Source organism: Aedes albopictus, chromosome 1, assembly GCF_035046485.1.
Source record: "Aedes albopictus strain Foshan chromosome 1, AalbF5, whole genome shotgun sequence".
Taxonomy (NCBI): domain Eukaryota; kingdom Metazoa; phylum Arthropoda; class Insecta; order Diptera; family Culicidae; genus Aedes; species Aedes albopictus.
In genome coordinates, this window is record NC_085136.1 from 336,659,086 (window position 1) to 336,680,104 (window position 21,019).

At 40.6% G+C, this 21,019-nt stretch overlaps 2 protein-coding genes across 2 annotated transcripts; both read right to left on the reverse strand.

Annotated features, from left to right (window-relative positions):
- Positions 1-3,376: 3,376 nt before the first annotated feature.
- LOC109406235 (BTB/POZ domain-containing protein 6) lies at positions 3,377-4,817 on the reverse strand. Its single transcript, XM_062847445.1, has one exon. It carries the CDS (start codon positions 4,559-4,561, stop codon positions 3,488-3,490), a length of 1,074 nt encoding a protein of 357 aa, XP_062703429.1. The 5' UTR covers positions 4,562-4,817; the 3' UTR covers positions 3,377-3,487.
- A 6,534-nt stretch (positions 4,818-11,351) lies between these two features.
- LOC109406200 (glutamate dehydrogenase, mitochondrial) lies at positions 11,352-13,075 on the reverse strand. Its single transcript, XM_062851200.1, has one exon. It carries the CDS (start codon positions 12,982-12,984, stop codon positions 11,401-11,403), a length of 1,584 nt encoding a protein of 527 aa, XP_062707184.1. The 5' UTR covers positions 12,985-13,075; the 3' UTR covers positions 11,352-11,400.
- Positions 13,076-21,019: the final 7,944 nt, after the last annotated feature.

Genomic DNA, 21,019 nt, shown 5'->3' on the forward strand with positions numbered 1-21,019 from the left:
TCGCTGGAGGATTTCATAGAGAAATTCCAGGAGGAAATCCTTGAGAAAACCCAACAGAAATTCTTGGATAAATTCTTGGAGGAACTCGTGAAGAAATTGGAAATGGTGGAATTCCAAGAATCCCCGATGAAAATCCTGGATGGAATCCCTGCATGAATTCGTGAAAAAAAATTGGAAGCGACCCCTGGGGAAATTTCTCAAGAAATCCCTTGACGATTTCCTGGAAGAATTCCTAGAAAAAAATCTGGTGGAATCCTTAGAGGAATTCCTGGAAAAATCTCGGGTAGAATTCCCACAGGAATTCCTAGAAGAACTCTTTGAAGAATTCCTGTACGAATGTCTGAGGGAATTTCTGAAAGAATCCCTGGAGGATTTCCTGGAGAAATTTCTGGAGGAATTACTGGAGAAGTTCCTGAAGCAAAACCAGAAGAAAGTCCTAGATGAATGCTTGGCGGAATTCCTGGAGAAATTTTTGGAGAAGTTCCTGAGGAGTCCGTGGATGAATTACTGGAAAAATTCCTTGGAGGAATCCATAGAGGAACTTTTCCCTGGAGCAATCCCTGAGGTAATCCGTGATGGAATTCCTAGAGAAATTCCTGGAAGAATTCCTAGAAAAATCCCTAGATATACTTCTGCAGAAATCCCTAGAGAAATTCTGGGAAAAAAACCTGGAGAAATTTCTGAAGGAATCCCTGGAGGAACTCCTGAAGAAATGCCTTGAGAAATTCCTGAAGAAACGACAGAAGGAATTCCTGGCAGAACGTCTGGAGAAATGCCTGGATAATTTCCTGGAGGAATGCCAGGAGGTATCCTAGAGAAATCCCTTAATTCCTGGAAGAATTTCTGAAAGTATTCCTGGACGAATTTCTGAAGGTATTTCTGAAAGATTTCCTAGAGGAATTCCAGCAGGAATCATTAGAGAAATTCTTGGATGAATTCGTCAAGGAATTCCAGAAAGAATGTCTGAATAGAGAAATCCCTGGATAAATTCGTGGGAAAATTCCTAGAGGAGTTTCTGATGAAATGCCTTGAATCCCTAGAGAAAATCCCTAGAGAAATTCATGGAGGAATCTCTGAAGGAAAGCCTGGTCGTCGTTACTTACGAAGGAGGGGTTCCTGGAGGTATCTCAAGAGAAATTTCCAGGGGAATTCTTGTACCAAGCCCTGCAGGAATTCCTGAAGAAATTCACGAGGAATCCCTGCAGGAATACCCGGAGGATATTCTGGAGCAATTCCTGGAGGAATCACAGAAAGAATTTCTGAAGAAATCACAGCAGGAATTCGTGAAGAAATCTCGAGAGGAGCTCCTGAAGAAATCGCAGCGGGAATTCTTGAAAAAATCTGAAGGAATCCCAGAAAGAGTTCGTGTGCGAACTTCTGGAGCAATTCCTGAAGAAATCCGTGGAGGGATTCCGAAAGCAATCCCAAGAGGAATTTCTAAGGGAATCTCTGAACAATTCCTGGAGAAATTCCTAAAAGAATCCCAAGATTAGAACCTGGAGGAATTTGTAAGATAACCTCCAGAGCTGTTCCTGAATTGGAGCTGTTCGCCATATGGAATTCCCGAGTGAAACCCTGGAGATTTTTTTTTAATTTATGTTTATTCGTGAATTTTAACTTAGGCTAAAACCCTGGAGGAATTTTTGGAGGAATAACTGGAAGAATTGCTGAAGATACCCCAGAAGGAATCCCGGAAGTAATCTCATGAGGAATTCCTTAGGAAATCCTAGGAGGGAGGAATTTTTCAACGAATTCCTGAAAGACATTCTGAAGTAATCCATGTACGCAGTATTTTCTGGACGAATTATTGAAGGATTTTTTTGGATGAACTTTAAAAGGGCATTTTGTAGAAAATTTAGAAGGAATTCTCCGATTATTTCTTGAATAATCTGGTAGAATTTTCAGAAAGAATTTCTGGGGGAAATTCTTGCAGAAATACTTTGGATGAAATTTCAGGAGGAATGCTTTAAAAAATCACTGGAGCAATTACTGGATGAATCTCTAAAGATATTCCAGGAGGTGAAATCCCTAGAAGAATTCTTGAAGGAATCTTCGGAGGATTCCATGAACCTTTGGGAAAATTCATGGGGATTTTTTTTATCTAGTTCATTTATTTGAGGCCTTGGAAGAATTTTCTTCGATGCATTCTTGTAGAAGTATCTGTAAGAATTTCTGAAGGAATCTTGGATGAAATTCCTGAAGTATTTCTTGAAGATTCTGTTGCGAACACTGTAAAGCTAAATAGTATGACACTCTTTGACCAATGCCAAATATTTGACCACTTTTGACAGTTAAATTTTGACCAAGGTGTACCCAGCAAACAAAAATATTTGTCATTCTCGAGAAACGAATAGAGACAAACAGAGAAAAAAATGGTGTCAAATATTTGGCGTCTGGGCAAAGAGTGTAATAGCACCCTAAAGGTCCCATTAGCCATGACAAATATTTGGCCAAACAAGTCCAACAAATGACCAACACAACGTAAATCATGGCAACTTCGGATGAATGTTGGAATACAATGGCAAATATTTGTCATTATGACAAACAGTCTTAAGCAGCGCAAACATTTTTGCTCGGGCACTGGCGACGCCGATGCTGACGTCGACCCAACCGTCGCGACCACGTGAGCGGGTCGCCGTGGTAACGAGCGTCACCGCGCGAACCGCAATCGCAGCAAGCAGATTCAAATTTGAAGTTTTGCTGCAGAAGTGAAAATTTTCTCGTGCAAACAGGACGCACATGGTCGATTTTAGAATAATAAATTAATTTGTAAACACGTTTAAATGGAATGCATAACTCGTGAATTATTGAAAAAAACACAAGTAAAGTGGCTTTCGGTGACGGGAGAGTAAATTTTGGTGCGGTCGTTTGTCGAAACGTGGGTTTGTCTTCTGTGCGCGACTGACTGGGGTGTTAGGCGATTAGGAACCCGAGAGAAGCGGAAACTGGTACTTGCTCCAGCCCCCACCTCCCAAATACGCTACCAGGAAACCACACAACCGTCCCGCAGGTGAGCCCTCTGACGATTCGAGTTCGAGCGAACATTCTGGAACATTTTGGTCCTCCGAACTGTATTTGCACCAGTGACTGCCAATTTTTTCTTCTACAACGACCGTGGAGGAATTCACGAGGGAGAAATTTTTGGAGAAGGCCTACAGAAGAAAAACTTGAAGGAACTTTTGAAGGCATTCCCGGAAAAAATCATAAAGAAATCCCAGGTCTTTTGCTATTAGCATGACATTTGTTTGAATTGAATACCAGTGGAAGTACCCCTCCCCCTCTGCTTCCTTCTGGCTACGCCCTTGGGCACAGGGGATAAAAGGCTTGGTCTATGAGTCTTGAGTTACAAAAAAGAAAATTAATCATACTTAACGAAATGATACATATATTTAGTATGACATATTTGTTACTTATTAACAGTTTCTATTATAATTAATTTGTTATTATCATTTTTACAATTACAAAATGTTTCGCTATTGACTTAAGATTAGTCCTCACCAGCATCACTATCCACAGCCTGACACAAAAGATAGGAAATGCAATTGTCGATCTTTTCATCTGCAGCATCAATCGTGAGCTGTGAACTGCCCAGGGTATCTGCTAGATAAAACTCGGAAAGGTAAAACATGTGAACATGTCTAAGATTGCACGACGGCTCAACGATCACTCGCATAGTACACGACTCATCAACGCTAACCTTCTCGAACATTATTTCGCACGTCTCCAAATTCTCCAACAGTTCCACAGATTTGGTTGCCACCAACTTGTCGTTGATTTCCACCTCGACCGTCGCGGAACTCCCGGGGACAAAGGTATCATACTTAACACCTACGAATATTCCAACTCCATACAAAGCAATTCGTGATTGGACTTGAAGCGTGATGTCGGTATCTATGAGTGCGCCATATCTAGGTCTGCCGAAGAAGTAAAGCTTCCGGCACAATCGAACCCGGGGCTCTACAGACAGATCCAGTGCTTCATTATCGATCTCCCATTTCGCAATCGCCTCTTTCAATTGACTCTCATGGCAGTTCATTCGTTTCCTCTCGACGAGGATCTTCAGCGCACCCTGATCCAGCTCTACAAAGCCATCTTGCTTGAAGAACTTGAGAGGGTTATCGCAGATCAAACTGAAGCACAGTTCATTGACGATGTCGAAATGGTATTGGCGGCTATTGTAGCGGAAAATCTGGAGAACGTTGTCATCGTCTATTTTCCGACGGAAGGCATCTTCGCAGAGAGCCTGCAAGCTTACCAGCATGTACTTCTTTGCAGCATAGTAAACGTCCAGCATGTTGTCCGCGGTCAGGTTAACTTTTCGGCAATAAACGTACGAAAGAACTTCCTGAAACGTCGGCGGCTCAATGTCATTTATGACTATGGGCTTCAGATGCGAATCCTGTTGGCCGTCGGAAAACTGACCGTTGAACTGCGCAAAGAACACCTTGCTGGCCAGCGTGATGACAATCTTGTGTGCATACATCAGGGTCCCAAATTGACCCACCTTGAACACAACATCCGCCAGGTAATCGTTGTTCACGAGCTGCGTGAGTATTTCCATCGGGGACAGGTCGCTTGTGAAGTCCGGAAAGGCTTTGCTGGAAATTCACGACAAACATGGATGTTCTTTATCCCCATCTTTCTATCAATCATGTAATCAAATTTACCTCTTGTTGTTGCTGGGCTTCACTACCTGCATTGTTTCTCCACTCTTTTCTGACGAATCGCTCATTGTGATCGAAGGGTACGACTGGTACTGGATTCTATCGGCGACTGTTCTATTGAAGTATGATGAGCTGATTATATAGGGGATTGTAACCAATAATTGACCCCTTGTAATCAATTCTAACTTTGACTCAGGTTCCTAAACAGTACCTGCCACCAGGTTATATTTAGTAGGGTAGAAGCTTCAGTTTTGGCCAGTCCGGAGTTTTGGCCATAGTGCGGTATTGAGCCTGTTGCGATCTAAATAGGCGTAAATTTATTTTTTACTAGTAGATCCTAATACAATATGATGATTACAGCTGTGAAAACCACACATTTTGATTAAAAACTGGAAGAAAAAAATATATTTCCTTAAAAAATCTGCTCCCATATATCTATTTTGGCCAGGGTGCTTCTAATTTGGCCACTCCCATAAGAAATACACGTGATTGGCCAAAATAGAAACCAAACTTAAGAATATGGCCAAAACTGCGGCAGAGCTTCTATTTTGGCCAGTGCCACTTTTAATACAAAAATCAAGTATTGGCATGATTTCTGCATTTTTCCTTCAAAATATAGATTGAAGCCTTTCTTTTGACGCATTTGTTGTTTTCATAGGATTATTGGTTATTTTTATAAAAATGATTTCCCTTAGACTGGCCAAAACCGGTGCCCGCACCCTAGTACCTAAGAATTGGACGATGGATTTTCACGAAAATTGTTCTAAGTCTGTTTCTCTGTTCTATCGCCTTCTGCTGCCTGTTACAGTAGACGTTCGCTCGGTGCAAACGGTTTAACTGCAATGCTTTTTAACTGCAAGTCCGCTAAGTGCAACAATTTTGCAGTTATCGCACCGCTACCTGTCAAAAACGAAACGTCAACAGAGTTGCGATGTTTTTCAGATGCACTACAGCTGCATTGCGATGTTTTTGAGTGCATTCTGGCTGCGTCCAACAGCAATTGACAACTGTTTGACGGCTGTCAGTCGTTTCAGTTAGCGAATTTCATTCGGTAACTGAAACGTATTTAAACATGTTGCACTTATCGAACGTCTACTGTAATTTACACCCAGCGATCTATTTATAGATCAGTAACTTTTGCGATAACTGTGGAGAAATGAGACATGTTGGAAGACTGCTGTCTTCAGCAATGTTGTTGAGGAGAGCAAGGACTCTCCGATAGTACGTAATTTAGTACGTATTCGCTCCTGTAGGTGGCGCTAGTGATCATGACATATTTTGCATTGATAGGTGTTGCATCAACAACAGTCATTGCCGATATCGTCGCGCTTACAGTCTGTTTATAACACAGTCCCGCAAAGAGTGAAACCAAATCTACCTATCGAACTGTCAAATCGGCTACCTATCGAGCACGCCAGCAAAATTATGAAAACAAAGTCTGGCGAAGAAGAAGAACAACAATCAAAAGAAGTCGTCTTTGCATGTCTCTATATAGGATCTGGGATCATTTAGGCAGGAGCACCTATTTTGGGCAGTTGCTGCTACAACTCAGTCAATTTCAAACCGATTGACTTGAATTTGTGTACACGGCTAGATACTGTGCCTAGCTGATTGTGTCTCAAAAATCAAAGCAATCGATTGAAAATTGACTGAGTTATAGCAGCAAGTGCCCAAAATTGGTGCTCCTGCCCAAATGGTCCCAGACCCTATACAGTCTCTAGTCGCGCTCGTATCTCGAGAATCAGACTAAATATATGGACGAACTTCGTCTTAGACTCGTTCTAGGTTTTTTCCGCTAGGTGGCGCTAGAGAGTCTTAGAAATTCTAAACTGCTGTATCTCGGGAATCAGACTACGCAGAAGAATTCCGTCTTTGGCAAAGTTGATCAGGACATCAAGAGCTATCCGATAGCGAACTAGTTGGTTGTAGGTTTATCCGCTAGGTGGCACTAGTGTGTCCTAAAATTCTGAACTTCTGTACATATCTCGAGAATCAAACTTCATAGAAGAATTTCGTCTTCGGCAAAGTTGTTCAGACCAGCCGGATAAAAACGAAACAGTTAAGACTATGGAAAAAAAAAACAATTGAAAAACAAAAGATTCGGAATCCTACACTATCCTAGAAAGGTTTAGTGCAAGCCGATTGAAATCTCTTGAAGCTTCCGGTGAGAACCAGGCGAATACATTAGTTCCACATTTTTAACTTCTTCCGGTTCCGTTTGGTTCCCAGATTGGTTATAAGTACCATGTCTTTGTAGCGAGTTCTCTCGGACGGAACCTCGACAAGATAGCAACATTCTGTCTTCGGCAAACCTGTTCAGAACAACAACCACTTCCTGGTGATGGGTTTCATAGTACCAAATTCCACCACCACGTGGCGCTAGTGTACATAGTTACTTTCGGTTCGACTTTTGTGAGATATAGTACGAGAATGAAGCCGGACAGGACAGTACGATCTTCAGCAAAGTTGTTCAGGACTACGAGTACTTGTTGGTCATGAACATGTTGGTACATGTTGTTCATGAAGAACATAGTTCCAAATATCACCACCACGTAGCGCTAGTGTATATAGTTATTTCCGGTTCGACTTTAGTGGGATGTAGCACGAGATTGAAACCAGATAGGACAGTACAATTTTCGGCGAAGTTGTTCAGGATTACGATTACGTCTTGGTCATGACAAGCATGGTTCCGAATTTCACCATCCAAACTGTTCTTGAGTTTAGATCCTAAAGTCTACGGGTGTAACAGTAACTTCTTTCATTATACAAAGCTACGATTTGTAATCTATTATGTTCAGCAAGTCTTCTGAAAGGTTAATATACAATATCAGATCATTCGGGATACCCTAGGCCATCCAAACTGTTCTTGAGTTTAGATCCTAAAAGCTGCAGGTGTGGCGGTAACTCCTTTCATTATATAAAGCAACGGTTTGTAATCTATCATGTCCAGTAAGTCTGCTGAAAGTTCAACAGACAGTATCAGATCATTCAGGATATCCTAGGTCATCAAAACTGTCTACGGATGCAACGGTAACTTCTTTTATTATACAAAGCAACGGTTTGTAATCTATCATGTCCAGTAAGTCTTCTGAAAGGTCAATAGAGAAAATCAGATCAGTCGGGATATCCTACGTCATCCAAACTGTATTTGAGTTTAGTTCCTAAAGTCTACGGATGTATCGGTAACTTCTTTCATTATACAATGCTACGATTTGTAATCTACCATGTCCAGTAAGTCTTCTTAAAGTTCAACAGACAGTATCAGATCATTCAGGATATCCTAGGTCATCCAAACTGTTCTTGAGTTGAGATCCTAAAGGCTGCGGGTGTGACGGTAACTTCTTTCATTATATAAAGCAACGATTAGCAATCTATCATGTTCAGTAAGTCTTATAAAAGGTCAATAGAGGATATCAGATCAGTCGGCACATCCTAGGTCATCCAAACTGTTCTTGAGTATTTAGATCCTAAAGTCTACGGGTGTAACTTCTTTCATTATACAAAGCTACGGTTTGTAATCTATCATGTCCAGTAAGTCTTCTGAAAGGTTAATAGACAATATCAGATCATTCGGGATATCCTAGGTCATCAAAACTGTCTACGGATGTAACGGAAACTTCTTTCATTACATAAAGCAACGGTTTGTAATCCATCATGTCCAGTATGTCTTCTGAAAGTTCTACAGACAGTATCGGATCAGTCGGCATATCCTAGGTCATCCAAACTGTTCTTGAGTTTAGATCCCAAAGTCTACGGGTGTAACAGTATCTTCTTTCATTATACAAAGCTACGATTTGTAATCTATCATGTCCAGTAAGTCTTCTGAAAGTTCAACAGACAATATCAGATCATTCGGGATATCCTAAGTCATCCAAACTGTCTAACGGATGTAACGGTAACTTCTTTCATTATACAAAGCAACGGTTTGTAATCTATCATGTCCAGTAAGTCTTTTGAAAGTTCAACAGACAGTATCAGATCAGTCGGCATATCCTAGGTCATCCAAACTTTTCTTGAGTTTGGATCAAAAGTCTACGGGTGTAACGGTAACTTTTTTCATTATACAAAGCAACGGTTTGTAATCTATCATGTCAAGTAAGTCTTCTGAAAGTTACAATAGTTATTTTTATCAACTAATCTTCATAACAGCAAGGAAGCCCAGCTATTATCACTAGTGCAAACCTATAGGCTATAGTCTCCAGAGTAGTGTTGTTGATCTGGAATATCTCAAAACAGTCAAAACTAAATAAAAAAGAAAATCGGGTTAAGTACGGTTCCTTTGAATTCCACTAAGAATTTGCATCCTTTGACAGATACGTATTTCGACCTCAACTGTAAGGTCGTCTTCAGTGTCTTGTACTTGACTCGACTGTGTCTTGTACAAGACACTGAAGACGACCTTACAGTTGAGGTCGAAATACGTATCTGTCAAAGGATGCAAATTCTTAGTGGAATTCAAAGGAACCGTACTTAACCCGATTTTCTTTTTATTTACAGATATTCCCCTAACAAGCCCAGGTTAATCATTATAGTCAAAACTATTTTGAAATGACTCATGATATGCCAGGGAGATTACAGATTACAGTTTAAAGTTCACTGTGAGAATAACTACTGTAACTATCAAGAGCAAAAACTGCAGGATAGTTTGGACGATCCTCAATGTTCCTAGGGTTTATAATAACATATAGTAGATTTCAGGATGGTCTAGTCACCGCGATTGATTATGAAACGTTACTCAGTATGTTAGATATAGCTGATGTTACGAGTGTAGACCTGAAGATCTGAACTCAAAGATAGTTTAGCTGACCCGGAACATCCCCATAGTGTCTGTAAATGATATTTGAGATTCCAAGAGCTTCGTGGATCCCAGCAGATTATGCAAAATTATTATTCATCGCCATAATGTTATTCTTGTAGATTGGAAGGAGTTCATTATAGAACAGTTTGGACGACCCTGAATGTCACAATGGTTTATAATAAGCTAGTAGACTTCAGATTGCTCCACTAATTTCGGTTGATTATGCAGCGTTATCCAGTGTAACAGATATGGATATTGTTAGGGGCCGTACACAAATTACGTCACGCTTTTGGGGGGGAGGGGGGGGGGTTTGCAGAGCGTTTGAGGTGTGACATAGGGGGGAAAGGGGGTTAAAAAAGGTCGATTTTTGCGTGACATAATTTGTGTAAAGCCCCCCCCCCCCCCTCCCCTTACGAGTGTAAAACTAAAGTTCTGAGCTCCAACTCCTGGCTCTACACTGATGCAAACTTCCAGTTACGTTTCAACGATTTTTTTTTATAATCAATTTATTTATTAATTATGCCTACAGTATCCATCTGGGAGCATTTCGGGAAAACCTCTGGTAGAAATCCCAGGAACAATTCTGAAAAATCCCGAAGAAACACCGAAAAAAATCGGAGGGAACTATTTATGGGAGCAAATACGTAAAAACCTCTGCGTGGAAACTTAGGAGAACTGCAGAAGAAAGGAAAGAAAAAGAAAAACTATAAAAATTAGAGGAGAAATTGCAGTTGAAATTCAAGCAAGAATCTTATGGCAAACATTTCCCAAATGGAGGAGAATGTGCCTCTGGAGCCGACCTATTGATGGTCTGTGGTATTACTTATTAGACTTCTGAATGAATATTATACTGATCGTTTTAGATTGTTTGAACATTTCTTGAATCAGTTCTCGGTGAAAATGTAAAGGCAATTTCTTGCAATCAAGATCCCTGCTAAAAATTTATAAATAATGACTGATTTTCGCTCTATTTTTAAAAGAGTTTTGCAAAACAAATTTTTGGAAAAAATCCACGATAATTTCAAAAATTAGAGCTAATTTTTGAATTCTAAACTTTCAATATTTCTCCCTAGAAAAAGACCTGGAAAACTCAGGGAATTTTATTTTGTCTTATGAGTAGACACCCTGTTTAGGTGTGTTTCAGGGGATTTCAGGGGCCTTCCAGGGGTTTTCAAAGAGTGACAGGGGTATTCCAGAAGTTTTCAGGGGCATTCCAGGGAGGTTCCTGGGGATTTCAGGAGCGTTCCAGGGGTCTTTAACGAGTTTTAGAGCTGTTCCAAGGTGTTTCAGAACGTTCTCAGGGAGTTTCAGAAATGTCAAGGTCGTTCCAGAGTTTCAAGGGCTTTCAAAAGAGTTCCATGGGCTATTGTGGGGGTGCAGGGGCATTCTAGTGGGTTTCACAGGTGTTCAGTGGATTTCAGGGGCATTACATAGGATTTCGGGGAAGTTCAGGAGAGTTCCAGAAATGTAACATGGGCCTCAGAGGATTCCAGAAGCTCTCTAGGGGATTTTCAGAGACGTTTCAGGGGATTTCAGTTGGTTTCACGGGCGTTTCAGGAGGTTTCAGTGGTGTTCCAGCGGGTTTAAGAAAGTTTCAAGGACGTCCCAGGGGTCTTTGAAACTGCCTCTAAAACTCCCTCGAAAATGCTTCTAAAACCCTCTGGAACGCCTTGGTATGCCTTTACTTACTGAAATCTCCGTAAATAATTTCTAACACCTTGCAATGCCCTGAAATTCTTTTGAAAGCCTCTTGAAACATACTTGAAATCCCGCTAAAGTCCCCTTGAACCACTTGCTAAAACGTCTTGAAACGCCTTTGAATTCTTCTGAAAACCACCTGAAATTTGCATGAAGCTCCATACATCTACCAAAGTTAAATTAATAAGACATTTGAGATCTAAATAAAACAATTTATTAACATGAATCGTTCAACTACATTTACATCGACAGCCCTGCCCCTTCGTAGGCTTTGAAAATCTTCTCCACCGACCAGATGTAGGCCGCGGTTCGCACATCCAAGCACAGCTGATACTGATTGGCAATGGTCATAATTCCGTGCCCGGCCGTTTCCAGCACGAACTTAAGCCCCGAGGCCACGACATCCGCTTCGCTGGCGCTGTCCAGATAGTGTTTCAGCTCGTCGGTTGGCTTGAGCTTGACGCAAACTCCCGCCTCCTTGAGAGATTCCTCAACCGATCGCAGAACTTCCCGCAAATTTTGCGATTCCTGCCGGAACGAGAGCTTACCGAACGAAATGTGATTGATGTTCTTCAGGTATTCAAAGTAGGAGGCGGTTACGCCTCCGGCGTTGCAGTACAAGTCCGGGATAACGAGGATTTTACGGCTTTGAAGAACAGCGTCCGCTGCGGGGGTCGTTGGTCCGTTGGCCCCTTCTGCAATGATCTTCGCTTGGATTTTGGCAGCGTTTTCCGAATTGATGGACTTCTCAACTGCGGCTGGAATCAGGATGTCACAAGGATGTAGCAGTAGGTCTTCTTTGGTCTCCTTGGCTCCCTTGAACCCCTTGATGGTGTTGTTCAGTCTCTTGTAACTTGCCAGCTCTCCCACGTCGATGCCCTCTTCATTCAGTAGTGAAACATCCGCTTCCTTGATCCCAATAACCTTACATCCGGCTTGCTTGAAGAAGTGTCCAGCGTACATTCCGACGTTACCGTATCCCTGGATAACCACCGTTTTTCCCTCCATTCCGGGCTCCAGCCCGATTGCATTCATCCAATCCTTCTCCCTCACGAAACAGTTCGTCGCGATGAAGACGCCTCTTCCGGTTGCTTCCGTCCGTCCGCGGATTCCGCCCTGATGCAACGGTTTCCCGGTGACCGTGGCCAACGCGTTGATGTCCTTGTGCCCGAACGTCTTGCTGTACTGGTCGGCCATCCAGGACATCTCCCGATCGCTCGTTCCCATATCCGGCGCCGGGACATCGATTCCCGGCCCAATGAAGTTCTTCTTGGCCAGTTCGGCCGTGTACCGCCGGGTAATGCTCTGCAACTCCTTGTCGCTGTAGCTCTTCGGGTTCAGCTTGATTCCTCCCTTGGCGCCTCCGAACGGCACGTGCACGCACGAGCACTTGAACGTCATCAGCGACGAGAGGGCTTTCACCTCGTCCCGGGTTACGTCCATCGAGTACCGGATGCCGCCCTTTACCGGAAGCCGGTGGACGCAGTGGTGCGACCGGTACCCAGTCAAAATCTCGTACTGGCCATTGTCGCGCATGACCGGAAAGCGTACCTCGATTGTGTTGGCCGCTCCCTCGACCAGGTGGATAATTGTCTCGACGCGTTTCTTCCGGTTTTCTTCGCTGAGCTGGGGATACTTCTTCAGATACTCCAGGAGACGGGGTTCCAGCTTGACGCACGCCTTGTGGAAGAAGTACTGGATCATTTTGGAGAACTTGGGATCCTTTTCTTTGGCGACCTGTTCCAATTCCTTGGGGATTGTGTGCTGCCAGCGGATGGACGAGCACGAGGCTACCCGGAGTCGATTCCGGATGAGGGACCACATTTTTTTGGGACTGATTGGCGTTTGATCTGATTTTCGCGTGGTCCTTCGGTCGACAGCTCGTGAACTTTGCGGTTGTCTACAGAGATTGCTGTGTGTCGTCGATTGCTTGGATCCATGGACAAAGACATGTGCGGCGAGCAATGTTTTCTGGTCAACTTCCAACGACACTGCCGTTCTACCAAACGTTCTACGCATAGTTTTCTCATGTTACTTTTTAACGATTTTGACTTGTTTGCACCAGGTGCTCTATTTATACATAATATATACACCGAGTTGAGGCCTTAGATAAAACCCATTTCGTGAGAAAGCTAGTTGATAAACAAGTTAGTGAATTTTTCAGTGATTGGGATGAGATATTGAGTTGATGAGTTAGTAAGTTGAACGTACTGCTCAATCTCAATGACTGCACCAGCCAGGGATCAAACGAATAGTGTTCGTTACGGCGCTGACATAGTGCCGCTTCCAAGTGAGAGTGAGAATGCGCGTCCATAGGATTTTCGTGGATTTGCTATTGTTGATATTCTTCTTTGCGGCTACGCACACGCGCACTCCCACTCTCACGCGTAACTATAACAACGCCTTTATGTAGCCAGTAGTGAAGGTGAAGCGATGCAGCATGAAAATTCAGTGTATTGAGATTTGTTGACAGTTGACATATTGGATCCCAATGAAATGATGTCTCCATACCAACGAGTACAATGTTGTCGTTGCCAGTAACTTTAGTCAAAGTTTAAACGGATGGGATTCACACTGTCAATTGATCAAAGCAGACATTGATTTTATATGCTGCACCGTTTCATTGCTGCCTACGGATAGAACACTACCTGTCAGATCAGAGGTTTAAACAATAGAGTTAATAAGCTCATTCTTCCTCTATAATTTGCTACCTCTATTGTTTAAACGCTTCGATCCAAGTTATGCTAACGTGTGCTAACTACCGCCACATTTAAGGGAGGGGGCATGGGATCATTACCCTGTTAAGGTATCTCCAACCTATAAATTTTACTTTTAAGGGCTGTTTGCAGTTCAGAAGAATTGTTTCGGCCTATCTTGATGCATGGGAAATTCCTTACCTGAATCGCCTAAGAAACCGTTTTTCTTCGATCGCAGTACGCAGTTGCGAAGGAATGAGAATTTAAATGGCTGTCACTGTGGAAAGTTTCTGCCAGGAATCGGTCAAGAACACGATACTGCGCTTTACACTTTATAAATGACAAATTCCATCCTCATTGGTGGTTATCATTATTCATGCACACACGTGCTTACTTGTTAATTCACTCTCTGAGTCACTCATTACTCACACATTCACTTACTCAATCATTAATGGGTTCACTCCAAGGTTCACTCTTTAACTGACTTGCTCATCCGTTCACTCACTTACCAACTCACATACTTATTAAATTATTAACTTACTTCATAACTCACTAACTGACTCATTTACTCACATTTTCATTCATCAACAGAAACAGGCTTACTCAGTCATTACTTCACTAACTCAATAGCTCACTCACTCACTTGCTCATCGTTACAAAAATTAACTTTTGCTCTGTCTCAAGAGCAAACTTATGTGTCTCTGAAATCTATCTAATTTGATGTGGTAGAATGAAATATTTTGCATGGATCGTTACTTTAGATGTTAATCGACCAATTTACCTTTTGATTGCTTAAATAAAATATTTCCATGCTTAATGGCTTGCAGTTAAAAAGCCCAAAATCGCATATTTTGCCCTATAAATTGAAGTATAGCTCAAAATTGTGACGCGCTGGAGCAAATTTGAGCCCGGATTCGAATTCAGCGGCCCAAAATCTATCAGAGACACATAAGCTTGCTCTTGAGACAAAACAATGTTGCGCTGTGTTATCAACTCAGTCACTAATCATTATTTCAACTCACTAACTCATTACATCACTCACTAACAGGCTCACCCACTTCCTAACTCACGCACTTAGCAAGTCACCCACTCATTAAATTATTAACTCACTACATCACGCACTAACTCACTCATATACTCATTTGTACCCACACATTCACGCACTAACATATTAACTCACTCGCTTATCCACTTCTCATTCGCTTATTCACTCATTTACTTGTCAGCTCACTACATTACTCACTATACTTCTCAGTTAGTCACTAATTCATTCTTTTGCTCACTAGCAGGCTCACCAGCGGCGCCATGGTTGCCATTTTTGCCGCAGTCAAGCTCGCAGATTGTGAACAATCCTTGGTACCCAGTTACGTAATTCATTTTCAGTCCTTTACTGTCAGATCGGTGCCACACGCTTAATATAATTTACACAAAAAGCAATTAACACGAAATACACGATAATGAATATCATTGGGTACCGGACTGGACACACAAAATTTAATGGTTTTCTTTGGTACATCGAGGTCTTGAAATTAGTCTATGGGCTCACTAGTAGCATAGACAAACAGACATATTACTTAGAAGAAATTTCTTTCAAAAACATCGTTTGGCATCACATTAGCACCCTCTATAATGCACAATCCGAAGCATTTGTTTGCAGCTGTACTATCCCTCGGCTCGATGTAATAATTTAGCAGGTGACGACTCCCCCGTGGCGTTACCCATTCATGAAAGATGAATAAAAGTTCATGATTGAGTCATTTTATGTAAACATTGATCGGCGTCGCGTTCATTTCTCTCTAAAAGTGAGACGTTATATAGAAACAGCAGCGCCACCATGACACATGCGAACACAGTCCGAACTACACTGATTTTTTTAAATGATCGTTAAATCGTGCGACGATTGCGATTTGAGTGGTATGTCTGTTTGTCTGTGCTAATAGGCTCTTAAAGCCGTATCTAGAAGTCTGGTGTAAACTAACCACAAAATATGATCCAAGAGTACATATATACTCATTTTTGACGTATTTATTGACCGTGATTAAAATCATTAGATTTTTTAAATCCTTTGTTCCTCCCCTAGCTTATAGCTCATACTTTGAATGATTTTTACTAACCGAGTGTGTACGTCAGATAGACACATTTTTGAACTCCCAGTATGAACAATGTCGAGTTCCATCACGTCAAGGTCGACCTCAAATGTCAAACTAAAACTGTTTACCATTATTCCAAATTTTCTTATTAATCTGTAATTTTTCGAGTTTGGGAAAAGTACAGTTTCGATTAGAATGCCATGCTTGATCGTATTATTCAATAAAAGCGGGATCATTAACTCACCAAAAGCTTCACTAACTTTTTCACTTGCTCATTAATTTACTTATTTACTCACACATCCACTCACTAACAAGCTCGCTCATTTACTAATTCACTAACTCGCTAGCTACTCATTAGTATACTTATTACATTACTCACTAAATCACTCGCTTGCCTTTTAATTCAACAACTCTATAACTCTCACACTCTTTATCTCAGAAACTCAAACATTATCTCACCTACTAATTAACTACCTCACTTATTATCTTCCACTCACTCATTCACTTACTAAGTCATCAACTCACTTACTTAGAAACTTACTAACTTACTCACTTATTAAGTCAACTTCTTCTCCTTCTTCTTCTTAATGGCTCGACGTTCGCATTGGAACTTGACCTGTCTCTCTTCAACTTAGTGTTTTAAGAACACTTCCACAGTTATCATTTGAAGGGCTTTCTTTGCCTGCGACCGGAACGGGAATCGAACCCGTCGTCTCCGGATTGGCGATCCATAGCCTTAACCACTAGGCTAACTGGAGACCCAAGTCAACTTCTTACCAACTTACTTACTCATTCTCTCATTAACTCCCTCATTAATCATCTTTCTTATTCACTCACTCATTCATAAACTAGCTCATCTACAAAATCGCTCATTGACTCACTGGATAACTCACTTACAGATTAACCGTTATGTGTCCGACAAAATTTTGCTTTTTTCTACACCGTATATTTCAAATGGTTGCTGGGTACCCGGGTACCCTGTCGGCCACATAAGGATTAACTATCTAATTTACTCACTAATACACTGACTCCCACGGAATAGATCTCGCATGCTCATTAACCCACCAACTCACTTACTCACTGCCCCACTCACTGATTCACTAAGTAATTTACTCACTAATTTATGCACACTTACGATTAACAATTAAATTATTTACATATTCTCTTACTAACATAATAAAATTCACGGAACAGCTCTCTGACCAACTGTGACTTTCTAAGTCAACAAGTGACTCACTCACTAGCTCTCTCAATCTTGGGGCAGCTCACACTCACCCATTTACCAATTCACTAACCTTCTTACTCGTTCATCAACTCCTTCACTCACCCGATTTCTGCTTATCCGATCATAAAGAATGCCAGTGCAGCCCAATTTCGTCCTCAAGAGGAATCGCTCGAGAAATGTCTTGACCGATTTCTAGCAGAAACTTTCTACATAGACTGCATATAGTCCATTTTATGAGGCATTTTTTGAATGAATTTTTGACTAGAAGTGGCGCACTACTCGCGAATGTCAATATCATCATCAACGTCGCTTCGTAAAATGGCTCATAGAAATTAAGGTGAAACAATCCTCATAGAAATAAGGTGAAGAAATCCCATTGCAATTTTTCATACAAACTTTAGAGGCACAAATCTGACGAACAAAGCATCGAACCACGCCGCACTTGTTTATCCTGGCTTTGTTCACTTGCAAAAAGAGGCAGCTTTTACAAATCGAGAGCATTTGCTTACGAATTTTAAAGATTGATGCTTTTGAAAACGTGAGTAGGGGACCAAGTCGGCCATTGTGGCAGCCAAGGGGGAGTCGCTGAGCACATCTTTACTGGTGCCAATTATTTTCAGTGTGCCAACGGGTATTGAATTGTGCCTCAGTGTGCCCCGAAGTGCCACTGCTTGATGATTTAGGATTTGGTGGCAGCCATGTTTGTATTCTCTGAAGTTTCTACTTAACGAGCCTGGATAAAACATACTCGTAGTAGAGTGACTGGAAGGGAGAGTGGCATCATGTTCCAATTTTGACAGGTCTCCTGCTCGTTTGGAACGGGAATTTGTATGGATTTGACAGATCATCGCTGTTCCAATTTTGACACTGACGCCACTCTCCCTTCCAGTCACTCTAACTCGTAGTATACTCGAGACACTTTAATAGAAATGTAATTTCTTCGCAACTTTTTTGTTTAACTGCAAGCAGCCTTCCTCGATACTATAGATAGTAGAGTAAACATAGATCCGTGTTGATGAATCCGTTGTATCCAAACGAACTGTCAAAATCTGTATCCAAACGAGCATGACGTCACGATTTGGACAACATTAATGGAGCGCATGACGTCATATTCAACCGTCGCACTCTTGAAAATTACTACTTACACGCTTGAAACATTTTAGTCAGCGGTGTCCGCGGATCTATGTTTACTCTACTATCTATACTCGATACGTACGAAATTCCTCAAGGAACTGATTTCTCTTTGATCGCAGTATGCAACACATATGAGGAATTCCACGGAGTCATGTCAGTCGATCCTGAGCGACCATTTCAAAAATATCTGAAACTTTGCACAGTTTTTCAATTTCATATAAATCGCCATTTTTTGATATTAAACCTTCATATTCACTCACGACTAACTTTTCAAAAGGGTGTATGCGAAAATAGTTCTAAAATATTCTAAAAGCTGTACAGCAAAAACGGATTGTTCGATTGTTATAAATTTTTCAGCAAAGTTAGATAACTAAATGATGATTCCTTAGAAAATATACACTGTAAAAAATTTCTTTTTCTACTTTGAAAAAATATGATATTTGTCACAAAAACTCAAATATCTCAAAACCCTATCTTTTTACCAACTTCAATTTTTTAGGGGAAATGGCCCATTATATCAGCTATCTACCATAAAATTTTGGTGATGGTAAACTGATAAACAAAAAAGTTATGACATTTCAAACATTTCACAATTTTTACATTTAGTAACAAAAAAAATTTTTTTCTGTGTAAATTATTTCGAGAATTATATTTTGATGCTGATTTTATTGTAAAGGCTACCGCCTGAATTAAACAAGTTGTTTTCATGATACTTTAGTTTGATTATTCGTAATTACTATAGTATCTATTTGAAACTTAGACGCGATCCAGTGTTGTGATCAAAAATATTGAGATTGTCATACTTTTTATTGTACGTGACTGGTGAAAAAATCCCTTGATAGTGTTGAAAAGCTGTTGATTATAAGAAAAATGGAATTGAATTTATTTTTAAGACAAAAGCTGTATAATAAAAGTTTCTTATACGCGTATACGTCTAGTTTATCCGCAAAAAAAATCCCTCTTACACACTTATTTCTGAATTGCCTGTTCGGTACTTTTTTGACGAGATTATAACAGCAGTACGATCTCGGTAGTTTCGGTAATCGATTTTACTGAGGCTCAGTAAAACAACTGTCAAAATCGTATGGAAAAGGTAAACAATGCATTTTTGCTGAACGAGTTCGGTGCTCAGCAGTTTTAATCTCGTCAAAAAATTACCGAACTCGGTACACGGCGTGTGTATGGGAAAGGTTTATAACAAAAAATTGGGCATCGCCAAATTTTTCGCTATTCAAAAATAGAGACTTCCAGCTTTCATTTGCACGGTCCCTCAAAAAAATCCACCGAGGGATCTCGAACAACTTTTTCAGAATACTGTTTTTCCCCATACAAAATGAACGGTTCCAAATTAATCCCTATTTCTAATTAACAAACATACCCAATTTTTGTATGAAAAAGTTCCCCCGATGGAATATTTCGATGTTGGGCTTGAATGAAAGCTAGTAGCGTCAACTTTCACGTAACGTAAAAATTAGCGATGCCTATTTTTTTGTAATAAATTTCTTATACCAGACACACCGTGCGGTAATCAAAATTAAGTGTGTAGAGAACAGACTTTATGATCGGAAGAATGCGAGTAACTTCAACAACAACAAATGCATAAGAGGTACATACCACAGACAAACAGACGAAACGCCTAGAACAATTTTAGTGAAAATTCATCGCCCAGTTCACACTATCACCACCTGGTGGAAATGTTTCACGAAACACTGCGTTGTGCAATATCGTCATCAGAAGGCGCTAGTGTGAAACGTCAAACGCAAAGAAAAACGATGGGCGCTCTTCTTGTTATGAAAGCCACAACCAAGATTCAAAATGATCGTTGAAGGCGTGGTCAATGAAAATTTCGCCAGTGTTACGTTTGTTTGTCTGTATACATACCTGACAATGCTCACGAAAAAAAAACAAAAAAATACTACCGCTATGAATATTAAAAATTCTATAGTATTTTTTTTCTTCAGCCACCAACACCAAACAAGTAAGTTAAAATTAATAAGTGATTTTGTTTATTATAATCTAACGAACAAGATGAACAGTCGCTTTCTCAAAGGTCTTCAACTCAACGCTCTCTTGTAGACCGTTTGATGAAAAAAAATGTTCAAAAGAGTTACGAAATCTCACCGAAAGCACTATAGATAAACTGAAAGAGACTGGTTATGCCCAAATGTCCACATTGTGTACAAAATTACGCATTTGCACGTCCTGCCGTCTAGAATTTGACAAACGAGCCATCTGTATATCATCGGTAAAGCAGGGCGCAGGAAGTTCGAAAACGACAACAACTGAGAAATTGCCATCAGCGACATCTGTTTAAACAATTTAATTACGCCCCTTTTCAAAAATGCCCTGTAATATTCTTCAACATCTATACCCATTTCAATATTTTTAACGTTGCAAAACACGCTTTCAACATTCATCTTGAAGAAGAGGGAAAACACTTGTCCTCAAATGTAACAGCAAATTAATGAATAAACGACTAATGCGCGGAGGGCGTGATAAAATCGGAACATTACGGTACATAGTATATTATATTATATGTATATATAATATATAATAAAAACAACTTGTTTTACTCACGCAAGGCCATTAACAATAAAATCAGCATCAATCTTCAATTTCCGGCCGAAATAATTTACACTAAAAAAAATTATTACTAAATGTGAAAATTGTGAAATGTTTGAATTGTCATAACTTTTTTGTTTATTTTCATGGTA